This window comes from Coffea eugenioides, chromosome 5, assembly GCF_003713205.1.
Source record: "Coffea eugenioides isolate CCC68of chromosome 5, Ceug_1.0, whole genome shotgun sequence".
Lineage (NCBI taxonomy): Eukaryota > Viridiplantae > Streptophyta > Magnoliopsida > Gentianales > Rubiaceae > Coffea > Coffea eugenioides.
The window spans coordinates 42,364,706-42,381,349 of NC_040039.1; the positions used below are offsets into that span (position 1 = coordinate 42,364,706).

At 35.9% G+C, this 16,644-nt stretch overlaps 2 protein-coding genes across 5 annotated transcripts in view; both read right to left on the reverse strand.

The window, feature by feature from the left end:
• LOC113769886 (putative late blight resistance protein homolog R1A-3) overlaps positions 1-12,364 on the reverse strand; it is a 79,935-nt gene extending 67,571 nt beyond the window's left edge. The window contains exons 1-2 of one of the 4 annotated variants that reach the window (XM_027314202.1): positions 11,254-12,364; positions 10,473-11,057 (exon numbers count right to left, since the gene is read on the reverse strand). In XM_027314202.1, the coding sequence (XP_027170003.1) occupies positions 11,274-11,990 (717 nt within the window). In that variant the 5' untranslated portion in view covers positions 11,991-12,364 and the 3' untranslated portion in view covers positions 10,473-11,057; positions 11,254-11,273. Of the gene's footprint in view, positions 1-10,472; positions 11,163-11,253 lie in introns of those variants that run through there. The other 3 variants (XM_027314201.1, XM_027314204.1, XM_027314203.1) reach the window with 3 other exon arrangements.
• Positions 12,127-15,035, reverse strand: LOC113771712 (putative late blight resistance protein homolog R1B-12). The gene is made up of 2 exons (XM_027316281.1): positions 12,325-15,035; positions 12,127-12,130 (listed from the first exon to the last, which is right to left on the reverse strand). The coding sequence occupies exons 1-2, from the start codon at positions 15,033-15,035 to the stop codon at positions 12,127-12,129; spliced, it is 2,715 nt and encodes a 904-aa protein (XP_027172082.1).
• Between the last annotated feature and the right edge of the window lie 1,609 nt (positions 15,036-16,644).

Below are 16,644 nucleotides of genomic sequence, written 5' to 3' on the forward strand. Positions count from 1 at the left end.
TTTGTCCTAGCAGTGCTTAAAAATAGTGTACCTAACAAAATAGGTAACGAATTTACTGATCTTTCATCCCCCATATCTAGGAAATAAAAATTTGCTAGAAAAACTAACTTATTGACCTGCACCAAAACATCTTCAACTAACCCCTCTGGATAAGCATTGGTACGGTCCGCTAGTTGGATTATGATGCTTATGCCTTTTAATGGCCCAAGATTTAGAAATGCATAAATAGTTTTAGACATTACATCAATCGACGTCCCTAGATCCAATATTACTTTTCTAATTGGGGTATCTCCTATTTTACATGGAATTATGAACATATCTGGGTCCCCACACTTTGGTGGGAGTTTCCTTTGAAATATAGCCGACACATTTTCTCCCACTGCCATTCTTTCGTCACCCCTGAGCTTCCTCTTGTGGGTGCATAGATCCTTCAAAAACTTTACGTAGTTTGGTATCTGCTTAATGGCATCCAACAAGGGAATATTGATCTCCACTTTTCGGAACACATCTAGAATTTCTTTTTTCTTCTCTACCTTCTTTGTCTTCTCTAACTTGTAAGGAAAAGGAGATAAGTTAGATTTAATAGGAATTGAAGAGGTAAATGTTACCTTAGAGTCTTCGCGAATACGCCATTCTTCTTCAATCTCCTTTTTTATCTCTTTCTCACTTTTGCTCTTTGGATTTGTCAGCTTAGGTTCCTCCACTTCCTTGCCACTTCTCAGTGTCATGGCACTTACATTTTTGAGATTTGTCTCGAGTTGTGATGGCAATTTTTCAAAGACGTGCGACTCCAGGCGATTAATTGCAGTTGTCATATGACTTATTTGATCTCCATATTTTTCATGCCCGATCTAGTTTTCAACAGGCCCGCTCTAGTTTCTAACAGGCTCGCTCTAGTTTTCTTTTGAAATAGAGCAGTACTTATGGCCAGACTCTTGACAATGCCTGCCTAAGATTCTCCTGAATCTGCAGATGAAAGCTGAGGTTTCACTTGCCATGGTTGCTGAAATCCTGGAGGACTATTCCCGAACGAATTCTGCGACTTGTTCCCGTAACTGAAGTTGAGATGATCTTTCCAACCGGGATTATACGTGTTGGAGTACGGGTCATACTGTCTATGGGACGCTGGGATGCCACCTGCCATGTTTACTTGCTCAGCTCCATCTTCTTGCACAATGGGGCATGCATCTGTGGGATGGTCCATACTTGTATAAACTCCGTATACCTTCGCTCGCTGCGCATTCCCTATGGCTAATTGTCGAACAAAAGACGTCAACTCTGACAGTTGCTACTGAATGGATGACGTCTCTACCTCATTGACCCTACGGGTGGGTAGTAGAGGAGAGTTACTCTCACGGAAGCCAAATTATTGAGAATTTTTTGTCATTGCTTCAATAAACTCCCATGCTTCTCTCGGTGTCTTATTTGCCAGTGCTCCTCCACTCACAGCGTTGATGATGCTTCTGTCAGATGATTGCAGCCCCTCATAGAAGTACTAGATCAATAGCTGCTCACTAATTTGATGCTGAGGGTATCTAGTGCACAACTTATTGAACCTTTTCCAATAGTCATACAAAGATTCTCCGGGGTACTGCTGCTGCATATTTCCTTCCTCAAACTCGCAGCCCAGGATGCAGGTAAGATTTTTCTAAAAATTTCTTTTTCAACTGGACCCATGTTGTGATACTACCCGCGGGTAGGTAGTATAGGCAATCATTCGCTGCATTCTTGAGAGAGAAAGGGAAGGCTCTAAATTTGATTTACTCTTCAGTAATCCCAGGAGGCTTCATGTTAGAACATACCACTTCGAACTCTTAGACGTGTTTATAGGGTTCCTCACCAGAGAGACCATGGAATGAGGGTAAGAGATGAATTAACCCTGATTTTAGTTCGAAGGAAGTGTTCTCAACTAAAGTTGGGAATGTAATGCACAAAGGCTGGTGGATCAACTCCGGAGCAGCCAGCTCTCTTAGTGTTCGGTTGTTGGTCATGCTAATTTCGTCTACTACTGACTCGTTTGCAGTAGATGACTGCCCTTCTTTTCGTCTCTTGGTCTCTTGCTTTCGCCTGCGCGCTGCCTTTTCAAACATAGGGTCGTATATCAATTCTCCTGTGTGAGAAGAACGTGGCATAAACTATCAAAAATATCAAAAATAAACTGAACTAAAAGAGAAACAAATAATTCAAGCGCCAGTCCCCAATAACGACGCCAAAAATTGATAGGTGCCGAACCTGTGCAATAATAATAATAAAACTAATTACCACCAAAAGCAGTCAATAATCAATTCTAGGTATTGGAGCAGGGATTCTAGATGTGCAATGGGTTACTTGATTCAGTCTGTTTTTGAAAAGTTTGCTTAATCCGATATACCAGAATTAATTAACTGACAAAATTTACTAAATAGTAGACGGTAACAAGCAGGATCATCTCCTCAGGGACTGGAGAACAGTTCGTTTCCTTTCGAGTCAAGACAAACGGGGGGATTCAGGATTGAATGCTAATGAATTGCTAAATAAACAAATTAAAGGCAAAAAAATAATTCATTGAAAGAAATAATTGGGAGAGCTCTAGCCAAAGGTACACTTCAGAAATGGTTCATGCAACTGATCATCGATTCAAATATAATTCTAACAATTATTAATAGATTGATTATAAGTGTCATGCACGCGATAAACAACCAACTTTTCTTTACTTTTTCGATAGTCAAGGTACGATCGTTAACTATTTCTCTAACCAAGAAATAACCCTAAGTACGACCATAGGATTTAATTTCTAGATTGCCTTAAGAATTAAAAAAGCTCAATCCTAATTAACAAACACGCTACGAGAGTTTGTTTAAATTAGATCGTATGTTTTTCTGACATAAATCCAATTATGTCAGTTGTTACCGGGACGGAGGTAATCGAATAATTACGGATTCAACTATCCCCAAATAGCAAAATAGCCTACGTAAATAATTAAATATTGTGCACTATTCAATCATACATAAAAGCTATAACAATTAAAAGCAGAAAACATATAAATACCAATAAATGAAGGAAGAGGTTAAAATAATTTAGATCTCACAATAATTGTCGAACCAATCTTCAGTTGTCCCCTTGACTAGAATTAGGAGGTTAGTTCTCCATTAATGGAGAACGTGCCACGCAAAGCAGTTGAGAAAAACCGTCCATGCTTGTTTCACGAAATTGGTCAACAGAGAAAGAAAGAACAAGAAAATTCGTTACTTTTTATTGTCTCCCACAAAAAAAAACATAGAAAGAGTCTGATGTACCAATTCGGTCAAAACAAGGGAAAAAGCAATTGAACAAGTCAACAACAGTGGCTCTTCTCAAGTTATTCCCAAAAAAGTAAGCAAAGTCAAAGACCAAAAGGAGTACAATCTCTTCTCCACGTTGGTAGCCACCAAAAAAGGTGAAGGAATTGATTTTTCTTTTTGTGGCCAGGCCTACCAGAGAAAGAGACGTACCCTAGTCCTAGTTTTTCTCCTAAAAAGTTGGTATCCGAATGCCAAACACTTTCTAAATAACAATTCCTATTACAAGTCACTTTCTTCCGCTTTGGAGTGACCCCACTGATTTTTCAATTTTTAGCCAGCCACTTCACTCTTTTTTTGAAGCTCCCCATGTGCGAAGAATCACAAGAATCCGGCTTTTGAAGGTTGGAGTTAGGCGTGCTGTCTGGAAATCTTCTGGAATTTGATTTTCAGCACCTTTTTTCACCACTTCCTGCAATTAATACCAAACACAAAACCTGAGTAGAATCTCCCAAATAGTGCAACATTTAGTCAAAAAAATTATGCAATATTATCAAAATATCTCACTAAAATGCACCCTAACAATTAATCTCCTCCCCCTTCCCCTCCCCCTAACATGCATAACTACTTCTGGCTCCTCTTAATTACTCTTCATACATTTGTCTATTTCTTGTCCCCTTTAATTGCTCTTTTTATAAGACTCTTATATCAAATAAACTCTTATTTCCTTCTCGTATTAGTGTAGCATTAGTACAAATGGGCTCAGAAATGAATCGAATCGAAATTTTGACCCATTATGCTCGATTCAAAATTTGAACTCGAATCCTATACGAGCTCTAAATTTGAGATCAAGTTCAATTCAATATTACATACTCGATATTATATTATTTCCTCCTCTTGTTATATTGTTTGAACTCGAGCTTGAGCTTGCCAAATATCCACCGTCAAATCGAGCCCTTAATGTGTTGAGTTCAAACTATTTGTTAAATGCTCAATTCATTCACAGCTTACAATAGAAAAATAACAACTGAAAAACACTACATAAAAGTAAATAAAGGAAATAAAAGGTAATAGAATCCACTTGACTTAAGAATGTACGAGGATTAGTTAAAAAAATACAAAGTCACAACTTTTTATCTGGCTTCTCAAGGATCCACTCTTTCTAAGCTCCATTATTATGCTTCAAGCATCAACGGTTCTCAAACTCCAGTTTTGCAAGGCAAGTTTTTATTTTTATTTCCTTCAAACTTTTTTTATTATATTTTAAATTGTATTATTAATTTTGAAATAGTTATTTTTAATTTGAGTTTGTTGTTTTAGAACTACGTAATGATTATTGCTTCTATTAATGTAAGAAAAAAATAAACGAGGCCAGTAATATGAATTATTAATCTATTAGTATATTAGGTAGTTATTTCTCGCATTGATAGGAAATCGAATGGTAGGGAATCCAAATTTTGTAGTTTGGTTTATACTTTGTCTTTTATTATTGAAATACATAATTTTGATTTTAAATTTACCATGCTTTATAAGCTACAATATGTGTTGTTACTATATGTTGGATTTTTTGCCTCCTCTAAACTAAAGTTTTTGGTTCTACCACTGTATTCAACAATATCCATTTAACTCTTTTGTAGCATCATATAAAGTGGAAAAATTGACCCCAACCAAAAAAAAAAAAAGTATTTCCAAGCATTAGTTAATATTTAAGCACAACAAGTGTCTAACCACTTTACATAAAATTAACAGGGGATTATGTGGCCAAATGCAAAGCCATAAGGGGAATAAGTGGCAATTCCATATTTTCACATATACCATGTTTCTAGCTAGCATGCACATAGGTTGATCACCATGACTATAGTTGCTTTTTGTTTATTTTCGGCTTTACGTAAAATCATAGATAGGTTAATTGGATATTTTAAACAATAGGAGGATTGTATGATAAAATGCGAAATTATGAAAGATAATATTATTTACTCCATTCGCGTACATCTAGTCTAGTATTAAGAGAAGGAAGAAGCTGAGGGTTTTGCAATCACTCCTTACAAAACCTATGCATTATATCATCTTTCTGCAGCTTCACTACACCAAATCCCGTTTGGTATAGTACAAAAATCGTATGTTTTCAGACTCGAATTGGGCATCAACTCGGTCGAGTTCAGGGGTCAGAGATCAATGGGTTCGACGGATTCGATCAGGATTGAACCGGATGGCGTCATAAATAAAAATTATTTAAAAATTAAAATATTGTATGTAAAATACTTAAGAGCATGTTAATATTAATAAATGTATATTCATATATATTTGATATTTCAAATATATTTAACAAGAAAATAGAAAGAAATTAGAATGATCAAGTAGCAATTTATATTATTCAATGAACATTAACAAGTTTAGAATTAAAATTATGGATTTAATTGAAAATAACACCAAACTTTAGGGCAACATTTATAAAGTATTAAATATTTGAGATATATTAATAATTTTTAACAACCTAGGGGCCAAAACATAATTTTGAAAATGCTTTGACTATTTCAAAAAAAAAAAAGCTTTGACATCAAACTGATTCATCCAGTTTGCCCGTCAAACCCGATTTTTGACCGAGTTTGACCAAATTTTTATACATTCGGGTTTTTAGAGTAACTCGGACTGGACACTTGGCCAGTTCTCGATTCGACCGGCCAGTCCGGTCCAAGTTTGAAAACACATCTAAAATCTTGATTTAACTCCTATACAAACCTGTGTTTAGTTTAGCTATCTTGAAATTGATGACCGGTTTTACCTCCTATACAATAATGTTTTTGCTGCCTTGTGGAAAACAGGTCATACTACCTCTATTTTATTTGAATGCCTTTATTTTATTTGAGTGCCTTTATATCTTTGTTGTCCCATTACTAATGAAGAAGACAAATTGTCGCAAGTGGAGGCGCCAGCAGCGGCCGGCCTGAAGCACGACCGTCGATTATATTCAAAAGTTATGGAGACGAAAGATCATTGGGAGATCACGCCATTAAAATTGGTATCAGAAACAATGACAATATTGTTCTTTTTTTTTTAACTTTTCCAGGCAAACTTTACAAGTTGAAGCAATGAAATTCTAAATGTAAACTGACATGGAACACTACTGACTAATATATTATGGTAAATAAGATTTCATGTTAATGCATAGTGAGATATAATTAGATATAAATTTTTTATGGCATAATACTTCTTTTTTGAAGGATTTATCGCATAATGCTTGCTTGCTTGCCGTGCATATTTTACTTTACAACAATTATTTCTGGGCTTTACTTGAACTTTTCCATTTGCACTTTATCTGATCCTATTTCAATTGCTATGAGGAAGCTTCTTGTCCATTTAAGTTGAATACTACTTGTTTTTGACCAATTTACATGAAAAAATTTTCACAAAATAAATATTTTTATTACTTGCACAAACGTAGAGTGTGCCATTTTATTATTGAATACACATATAAAGTGTGTTTTAAACATTTTTGCATTTATACCTAATCCTACTTCTATATTATAGGGAAGGGGATAGACTGAACTAGGTCATTGGAAACCAAAGTGAATTAAACTACCCTTGAACCAAACAGGTGCCAAAGGATGCTCATTGAATTTGAAAAAGTCACGTATTAGTGACAATTGATAGGAAGGAAGAGTCGAATTCTTAATCTCTTACCTCATAATAACCTTAAAAGCCTTTGTCATGGCCAACACCTGATCTTGCCAAACGAGATCGGGTTGATTTGGATTGTCCATTTGAAATTTTTGGACAGTCCAGATTAGAGGCGATCTCATTCGGCAAATGAGGGCTGTGTACTAACTACTAAGCCCTAATGGTGACATCAATGACATCAAATGATTTTATTCTATCAGTTTGGAAGATGATATCCTTGTTTCTTCCAATTCATTAGCACCATGTAGAAGTATAATATAATGAAGCTGAATTTCGTTTTAGATACAGGAAATGAACTTTTTTTTATGGTATCTTGAATTAGTTTTGTAATTGGTGTTCAAGAAATTGTTCAAATATGACAAAGACAAACTAGCTTTTATTTTAGGCTGCAAACCTATATACATATAAATTCGAAATGATTAAGAAACTGAGGCAGCAAACCTAAAAAAAAAAATTAAAAGGTATTTTCCTTAGATTTATTGCAATTCGATCACAAAATGGATCAAGCTGAACAGCAATACAACAAATTATTAAAATGTTGGGTTTCTTAATTCTTTACCTGGTTGCTATATGATCTAATGATCTAATTGTACAACAAAGTACAATTAGCTCTCTTAACTTGGATTTTTCTCAATGTCAAATTTAAGATTCAAACCCTGAGCCTAATAATTGGGAGTGGAAAAAATATCGAGAGGGATTAAAAAAGAGAGGAACTTTCTTAACTTGCGTTTTTCTTCCTTCATTTTGTATAACAATCAATTTAATATGTGCTGTGTATTAGAAGTTATTCTGCTAACTACCATAAACCCCCCCCCCCCAATGGTATATAATTGTACTTAAGAAAGATAAATAAGCTCTTAGAGAATTCATAAACTTGGTTGAGCAATCAGAGTATTACTAACCACCGGATCAAACCAATGGTCAGAGAAGCGCTATTAGAATCTTCTTAACTATCAAGTTTAGTATTCGAATCATGTGCTCCTTAATTAGGAGGGAAAAGGATGTGGGAGAGGACAGGTGATAGGTTGCATTTTTGTTATAAAATTCATGATTATTTTTCCTTTAATTTTGATCAAATATTGCGTTAATTGATAAATTCTACTTATATTTGATAATTGGTGTTGGTTGTAAGGATTCGAAACAAAAATGAGTTAAAAATTTTAACTAATTTCTATGTAAATTTGGTATAGGTGCATCAAGATCTAACTCTGCGTGTCCGGAAACTCTAGATTTTGTGCGCGATTTTCAATCTTGAATTGAAGTCGGAACGAAGCCGTGGAAGTCGAACTCTGCACGGAATGACTAGTCTCCTATTTTTATTAGGTCACTGGTCTAGTTATCTATCTTGACTTATTGAAAGAATCAAGGCGGATTGGAAATTGGATTTCGCTAAATAGAAATAGTCTAGTAGTATTAGGAAACGGAACGACAGAGGATTATTGTTTCTTTATCTCTTCGTTCCCCAAGTGGGAGACTAGTTAGTAGGTACTCCCTCCGTCCCATTTTGATAGTCCTGATTTTTTTTTCACACAGTTTATGAAAAAGTAGTTAACTTTGTTGGAACAATCAATTTAGGTAACTATTTTCCTAAAATACCCTCACATTAATTAGAGTACAACTTTATGGGAACTTAAATTGATGGTAAAAAAAGAATCAACTCTCATTAAATGGGATAGATTTATAGTAACAACAACTTACATTGAATAAGGGTATTTTAGAAAAATTAAAATACAACTATATTGTTCAATTGGAAAGTGGACTACAATTTGGGACAGACGAAAAAGGAAAACAGACTATCAAAATGGGACGGAGGGAGTATCTTTTATTCTTAGCAAGAAACAAGACAACGGACTTCCTTTTCTTTTCCTCTGGAATTCATTTCAATTGGTGAATGCCCGCAGTAATAAATTTCAATATTTTGCGCATGGCTTTTTCCATGATGATGAACTAAGTTTGTCATTCTAATCAAGAAACAAAAAAGGATTTGGTTCACCTAAAAATTGTGAAATCGAATTAATTATATTTATATCTTTTATTTACTGGTATTCATATGTTCTCTGAATTAATTTCTTATGGTTATTATTTTATTTGAATATCAAGGACGCCCAATATTTACTTTAATCTAACAACTTACAACCATTAGAGCAGTTAAATCCGTAATTATTTAATTACTTTAAATTAGTGGTGACTGACATGATTGGATTTGTGTCAGGGGAATATATGGGCTAACTTAAAATAACCGTTGTAGCGTGTTATTTGGTTGGAACATGACTTTTCTAGTTCTTAAGGTAATTGGAAAATTGAACTCTAAGATCATAGTTAGGGTTATTTCTTGATTAGGGCAATGGCTAATAGTAGTACCTTGACTATCGATAAAATAAGGAGAAGTTAACTGTCATTGCTTAGTTGGCAGTTATAACTTGTTTATCAGTTAATAAGTGGAATTATTATTGCATCAATAATCAATTAAATGAACAATTTCCAAAGTTATTTCTGGGCTAGAGTTCAATTATTATTGATTCAATTTTAATACATTATCATTTAGTTTTCAATTACTTATTTATTTATTGAATTACTTCCATTTTCCCAAAAATCCCCCCCATACTTGAACTTTAGAAGAAATAAATTTTTTTCGAGTCCTTATGGATTCAACTCTACTCACCGTTATATATAAAATTTTGTACTTTATTTGAGTAGGTATTTACTATTGCACAGGCTCGACACTTATTAATAGGAGGGTAAAAGAGATTTAAAAAAATTCGAGTATAACCTTTAAAAACTTGCCTTCCACATGGTCATTAGGTCTTCCACGTAGTATTTAAGAGGAAGCATGAATCACACGACATGATGTTATTTTTAAAAGGCCCATGTCCTTCATTATTAATTTTTATTTTGATTTGGAAGTTGTCTGATGATCCCTTTCTTGTTATGCTGAAGCCTTTCTTGAACTGATCTGCTCTAATCCCTTCCATTTTTTATTTTTTATTTTTTTGAGCAATCCATTCTAATTTTGTTAAGTCCTATCTTGAATTGGTTTTATTTTTGTTGCACAAGAAATGCATCAAATGCTCAGACAAAGAGGAACTTTTACTTTAGCCTGCATATCTATATCCCTGAAATTTCAAAATGTAGTATAATATTGAATTGATGATTGTGCCAGCAAACCTGAAATCGTTATAGGCTCCCTTCTACGATTTATTTCAAATTTTGAATGGGGGAAGAGGTCCGATTTTGCCTGATCTATTAAACTATTATAATTGGATCAAGAAATGGATTCTAGTAAACCGCTATATATAACAGGTATTAATATGGCGAGTGCTTGATTTTAAACCTGATTGATTATATGATTTACTAAAGTTCTACTGGGAGAGTCAGAAAGATCAGAAATTGTAACCATGAATTCTAGAAAATATATAGGACGTCAATGGCATTTATTCTACTCGACGAACTAATTTAGTTGTACCTATACCTATAGGTTGAACAAAACAGTAGTCGATATGCAACTAAGCAGTATTACCTTCAAATAAGTGCAAAACATTCTTGAAAACCTGACTCTTATTTGAGACAAATCCACTTGAATCTTTACAAACAACATCAAACTTGGGAAGTGATATCCCACTACAAGATTCTGTCACAGGAAAAACGAAAAACTTACAAAGAAGACAAGAATGACTTGATCTTGATGCTGAACAGAGACACAAGACCATTAGTAGTGCAGAAGCAATGGACTGTCAAAGAAAAAAGAAGTACAATGAAGTGGCTGCCCAAACCAAACATACTTGAGAATATCGGTCATCCATTATGAAATAAGGATCTTCAGATCAGTATATCCCATGCTTATTTGCTCTTCCCGAATTTGCTGTAACTGTAACTTGTAGAGTTGGGACATTTAGACATCTCAATTATTTCAAGAGTTGAACTATTTCCCAAACAAGAAGGGATCTCCTCCAAAAATTTGCAGCCTTCCAATACTAATTGGAAAAAAGAACAACTTGATCTTGATGCCAAACTGATACAGATAACCAAACCAAACACACTTGAAAAGATCAGTCATCCATCGTGAAATAAGGATCTTCAGATGGGTATTTCCCCTGCTTAATTGCTCTTCCTGAATTTGCTCCACTGAAATATTAGAGTTGGGACATTTAGACACCGCAATTATTTCAAGAGTTGATATATTTTCCAAACAAGAAGGGATCTCCTCCAAAAATTTGCAGCCTTCCAATACTAATTAAGAAAAAGAACAACTTGAGCTTGATGCTAAACAGATACACATAACCCGTAGCAGTACATAAGTAAAGGACTTAAAAAAACTTACTTGAGAAGATCAATCGTCCATTATGAGATAAGGATCTTCAGATCGGTATATCCATTGCTTCTTTGCTCTTCCTGAATTTCCTCCAATGAACTGGTACAGTTGGGACATTTTGACACCTCAATTATTTCAAGAGTTGAACTATTTCCCAAACAAGAAGGGATCTCCTGCAATGCATCACAGCTTTCTAACACTAGCTTCTGGAGACGAGGAAAATAGTACTGGTCCTCGTATTCATACTCGGAGGAGGCTGTCCACTTCACAATGTTCAAGGAAGCTAATTTCAAGAAACGAACACTAGGGAACTTCTCTGCTTCCATTTCCCATATTTCCCCCTCAAAGGCTTGTTTGAGTAATTTGAGCACCTCAAGATTGGGTAGATTTCCAATTGCTGCCATTTTGCTCCATGGCAAGCGAAAATAAGATAGGGTCAATTTTTTAATGGTCAAAGGAAATTGGAAATCTAACTGATATCGGTCACCGCCGTAAACAACGCAACTCAGACTGAGCGATTCCAAATGACTTAGACAATCCATTGCTACATGATATTCACAGCCCTTATCGAGATAAAGAGAGCTTCTCAGCTTGCGGATATTTGGAAACTTTCTCAACAACTTGTTGATGTTCTTCCGAGGATTGAGGCTTAGACAGGACAAGATATCTAAGTCACACAACTGTGAAGAGTTGTCAAGGTTGTTCTCAGGGAATCTAAAATGATAATTCTTATCGACCTCGTCCATTAGTTGTAAATGCCTTAATTTCTTCAGGTTCCATATAGTATCTGGCAATGAAACTGAACCATGACTCCTAGAATTTCGCCAAATCAAAGTTTCCAAGTTGGTGAGATAACTTATTGATGCTGGGACGGGACTGCCATTACCTAGAATTGCCAAGTACCTCAAGTGAACAAGCAGTTCTAGTTCTCTAGGAAAGATGCCTTCTAGTTTAATTTGGCTCAAATATAACACTTTGACAAGTTTTATGATGTGAAAAATGAATCGAAGGTCAAAACAACTTCCATTGCCTTCATCGTGACTGAATAATAATAGACTGCGTATGGCAGGAGAACATAACCTCAAGTTGTCAAAGTGCTCCACCTTAGAATCAATGCATAAGCGGCGTAGGAAGAATGGCACATTGATATCAGATAGTTTATCATCCCTGCGTACCAGCCGTGAAAAGTTTTCTTCTTTGGCTTTTGTCACGCAAAACTCATACAACAAATCGTGAATGCGACAGGCTTTGACCCCATCAATGGATCTTGGTTTGGAAACTGTGACTAAGCTTCTGCTAATAAGTTCCATCAGGTAATCATTTGCCACATCCTCTGATCTCTTGGGATGAGTTTTTTGAACAAAACCTTCAGCGACCCATAGAGAAATCAACCTCTTGGTATTGTGTTCATGGTCTTCTGGAAAGGCTCCAAAATAAAGAAAACATGCCTTCAAAGTATCAGGTAAATGTTTGTAACTCAGCTCTAATGTAGCGGTACATTGTTCCGTACTAGAAACATTCCTTGAACTTAAACCTTCCACAGCTTCTTTCCAATCATGTCGGTCCATCCTTGAGAGAATTCCGGCAAGAATGACAACCGTAAGAGGTAGTCCTTGACACATTTCCACGACTTGCTGTCGAATTTCACATAGTTCTGGAGGAGCCAAATCTTGTCCAGGATATAACTTCCCTTTTAGCAAATCCCAGCTCTCATTAGGAGCGAGTTGACGAAGAGAATATGGTTCATGGTCGAGTTGGTCTTGGGAAGCAACACCACGGAGCCGACTTGTCAAGATAACTCTACTTCCATTTCCATCATCAGGGAATGAGGCTTCCAATCCGTTCCATGCATCAATGTCCCATACATCGTCCAAAACAATGAGATATCTGTTTTTCAGCAAACGTCTTTTGACTTGAAGAGCCAGATCTTCTTCACCCATCTTAAAAACATCCTCAGGAAGCTTGGACTCAATAGAAGTCAAAATTTGAAGCAACAGATTTCTCTTGTGATATATTTGAGAAACAGTACACCAAGCACGCTCATAAAAATGGGACTTCATTGAAGAATCATTGTACACTTTTCTAGCCAAAGTTGTCTTACCGCATCCCGGCATACCCACAATGGAAACAATTTTCACTTGGCATGATCCATTTCTGAGTCCATTGATTATCGATGCCGTCTCATCCTCGAATCCCACCACCACATCATTGACTATTGGCTTACTTCCTTGTTGTGGCATGTGATTGAATCTCTTCGTTAGTTCCTTTACTTCTCCACCAAGTCTTTCGCTACCACAAATCTTCAAGGCTGCAGCTTTAATGATGTTCATTTCTTCTAAAATGGAATGAATGGACATTGAAGAAGAATCAAAGATATTTCCAGTTATTAAGGAGTCAATAAGAAACTCTATCCTATATGCCACCCCAACAATACGATTCCAAATTGCCTGGACGTCCTCGTCTTCATTGTGCAGCTTCACAATTTTCCTCAGCAAAGAGCGTAAACAAACAAGTTCTTCCTGGACTTTTTGAATTGGATGATCGATCAAAGCAATCGAGCCAGCCTCAGAACTTGTCACATCCATCATCTTTTCCAGAAGGGAATCAACAAAGCCCAGTCCATTGGTCTTAGGAAAATTGAATGATGATGATTCTGGACACTTCTCTGTGATTACTGCATCGATGAGCTTAATTATTTCCAATAACTCAGAACACACAATATCCATATCCTTGGCTTGTATGGCGTCTTTGATTGCATTCAGAGAGAGTGGGGAAATAAAATCTCCTCCATAACATTTCACGACTCGAGTAGGATCTCTTACTTTCTCATCGAACTCCTTTGGCTTCTCCTTCAAAATGGTTCTCAAGGAATTTAACCCCTCGTAAAACATTTGCAGCTGACGCAAAATCACAGGACAAGTACCATGCTTTAGTTTCTCCCAAAGATTACACAGGAGGGAATGGAAGAAGTCTCTCAACAGATGCTCATCTGTGTCTCCATGTGATTGTCTTGATAACTTTGAAGCAGCCAGGGCCTGGATACAAGTCTCAAGGACTTGATGTTCAACAGGAATAATCTTCTGCAGCAGTTCCGAAATGCTTTCCACGACATCCTTGGGCGGTCCGAAACCCTTCTTAAACTGGCACTTATAAGAGAGGCGTGCTGCATTGATAGCCACGGTTTCAGTGTGAACCAACAAAGGTCCCAATTCTGTGTTTTGAACACCATACAGTTTGACAAAACGGATGAAGTTTTTCATGAACGCCAGCTTCTCTTCAAGGGCTTTAATTAGTCGAACTTCATGTGCCGGCCGAATCCATGACCAATAATTCACTAGATTCTCCAGAAGAGAATCCATGAATTCCATGAGGTCATCTTTTCGAACGAGCGAATTACTGGACTGCTGTGACGAGGAACCCAAGAAAAAGACATACCATTCGCAAATTTCTTGTTCGAAGGATTTAATGTCTTTTTCTAAATCATGGACCGTATCCCAAGGCTGATCAGAAGATTGGATCTCCTTTGCCCACTTGGGAATGGCATCTCCAATCCGAACTGCCAGAGCTTCTAGGCTTGCATAATGATTATCTGCCTGGTTCATTTTGTTGTCAAATGGTAATTGCACATCATCGTTGCTGTATTTTCTCGCACACAGAAGAAATGTTCTCAGATATCTTAGCATGCGTTTCAGGTACTTCTGCTGCCCATTTGGAAATTCTGGACAATCGTTCTCCAGCGCTTGCAGATTATCCAAGATGGAAGAAATACAAGTGATACTAGTGGAGGCCATCTAATAAAAGGAAGATTAACAAGGGAACCAGAATGTATCGATCTCAATTTAAGAGATGAAACAGTTCTCAAATATGAAAGGAGATAAGAAAGATCTGCAAAACCTCAAAAACAAGGGCTCTCTACCCAACATGACAAATAGTCATGGGATACTTCTTGGATGGTTGAAAGAAAAAAACGACCCCACTGCACATGCGTTAGCTAATCTGTTTCTCAAACAGATCCGCCACCTCTTTTGACCACCATCCTATTGGTTTGCTCGAAGCATGTCTGGTCCCCATCCATACTTACCCCATTCTTCATCCGAGAACCCTTCCTCCTCTCGACTCTCTTCAGCATTCAAAAGGCGCTTGGCGCCCACAATCAAACTTTGGTTTTCAATATTTTTAACTGTTTAGTTGATTCCCTCCCGGTTAATTAATTTCTAGGGATAACGAGTTTTCTGACAATTTCACTCAACTCTACTGAGGTTTTGAAAATTACATATATCTCCTTTAATTTGATAATTTTAAAATAATATTAACTTGATCAAATTTTTAAATAAATATCTAAAAATATCCTCGTGTAATAATTTTTAATTTACTTTCCTATAAAATTATAAAATTATCTAATATAATTATAAAAAAATGATGTCGAATTTTTTATTTCCATACCTACTATTTGATAAGTTGGCATTAGTCCAACTGTTTGAATGGTACAGCATTGATTATGCTCTTAACAATCTTATCATGTGAACTGTATAAACAGTATCAGTTGGGTTATAAACAGTAACAATAGACTGGTTATAGTGTCAACATGAAAAACTTTGATGGTTTTCATGGTTAAAGAGTGTTAGTGGCGTAATGGACCAGCGGCAACTCACCACCATCCCCGTTTTGACCGAGATGGTCTTTCCTCGAATCTCTTCTGCATTCAAAAGGCGATTGGCAAACGCCCACAATCAAACTTTTGTTTTCAATATTTTTACCTGTTTAATTGATTCTCACCCGGTTAATTAATTTCTAATTTGTCACCACGCTTTCGTTCGTTGTGTCTTCGAGGATTTCATATCTTATCCCTATTTTCCTTTACGTTTTCTTAAGCACTTGAGGGCGTTCATTGATCCGTTTAGATTGGATATTATACATTTTAGCAATAAGGTAAAAAAAATGATTAAAAATATATTCACGAAAAATAATATTTCTTTTTTAGAAAAACACAATTCAAACACAACATAACTCTTCCAATTTCTTCAAAATTTTGCTCCCCTCCCTTTTGTTTTACTCTCTTAAAATTCCTGCAACATTGGTTTAGTGGGTTCTCATTAAAATAATTAATTTTTAACATTTTTTAATTTGATTTACTTATAAATTTTTAGAAATTGAAAACTGCAAAAGGAAGGCCAGTTAGATAGCTCCAAATTTGCTTAAAACTTTTTAGAAATTGAAACCTGAAAAAGTAGGGCCAATTAGGGAGTGAAGCTAATCTGTAAATACATAAAACGCGAAGGGTTGGGAATAGTGATTTCTGTTGGTTTCTTTGTAATTTGAGTGTTGATTTTGTCCACATTTGTCTTTTTGGGTGTGATGGAACCCATTGTGGGATCATCTCTGTTTCATATTTGTTGGCCA

Excerpts from the sequence above, each read along its gene's own strand:
- LOC113771712 (XM_027316281.1), bottom strand. The coding sequence starts at position 15,035 with ATGGCCTCCACTAGTATCACTTGTATTTCTTCCATCTTGGATAATCTG.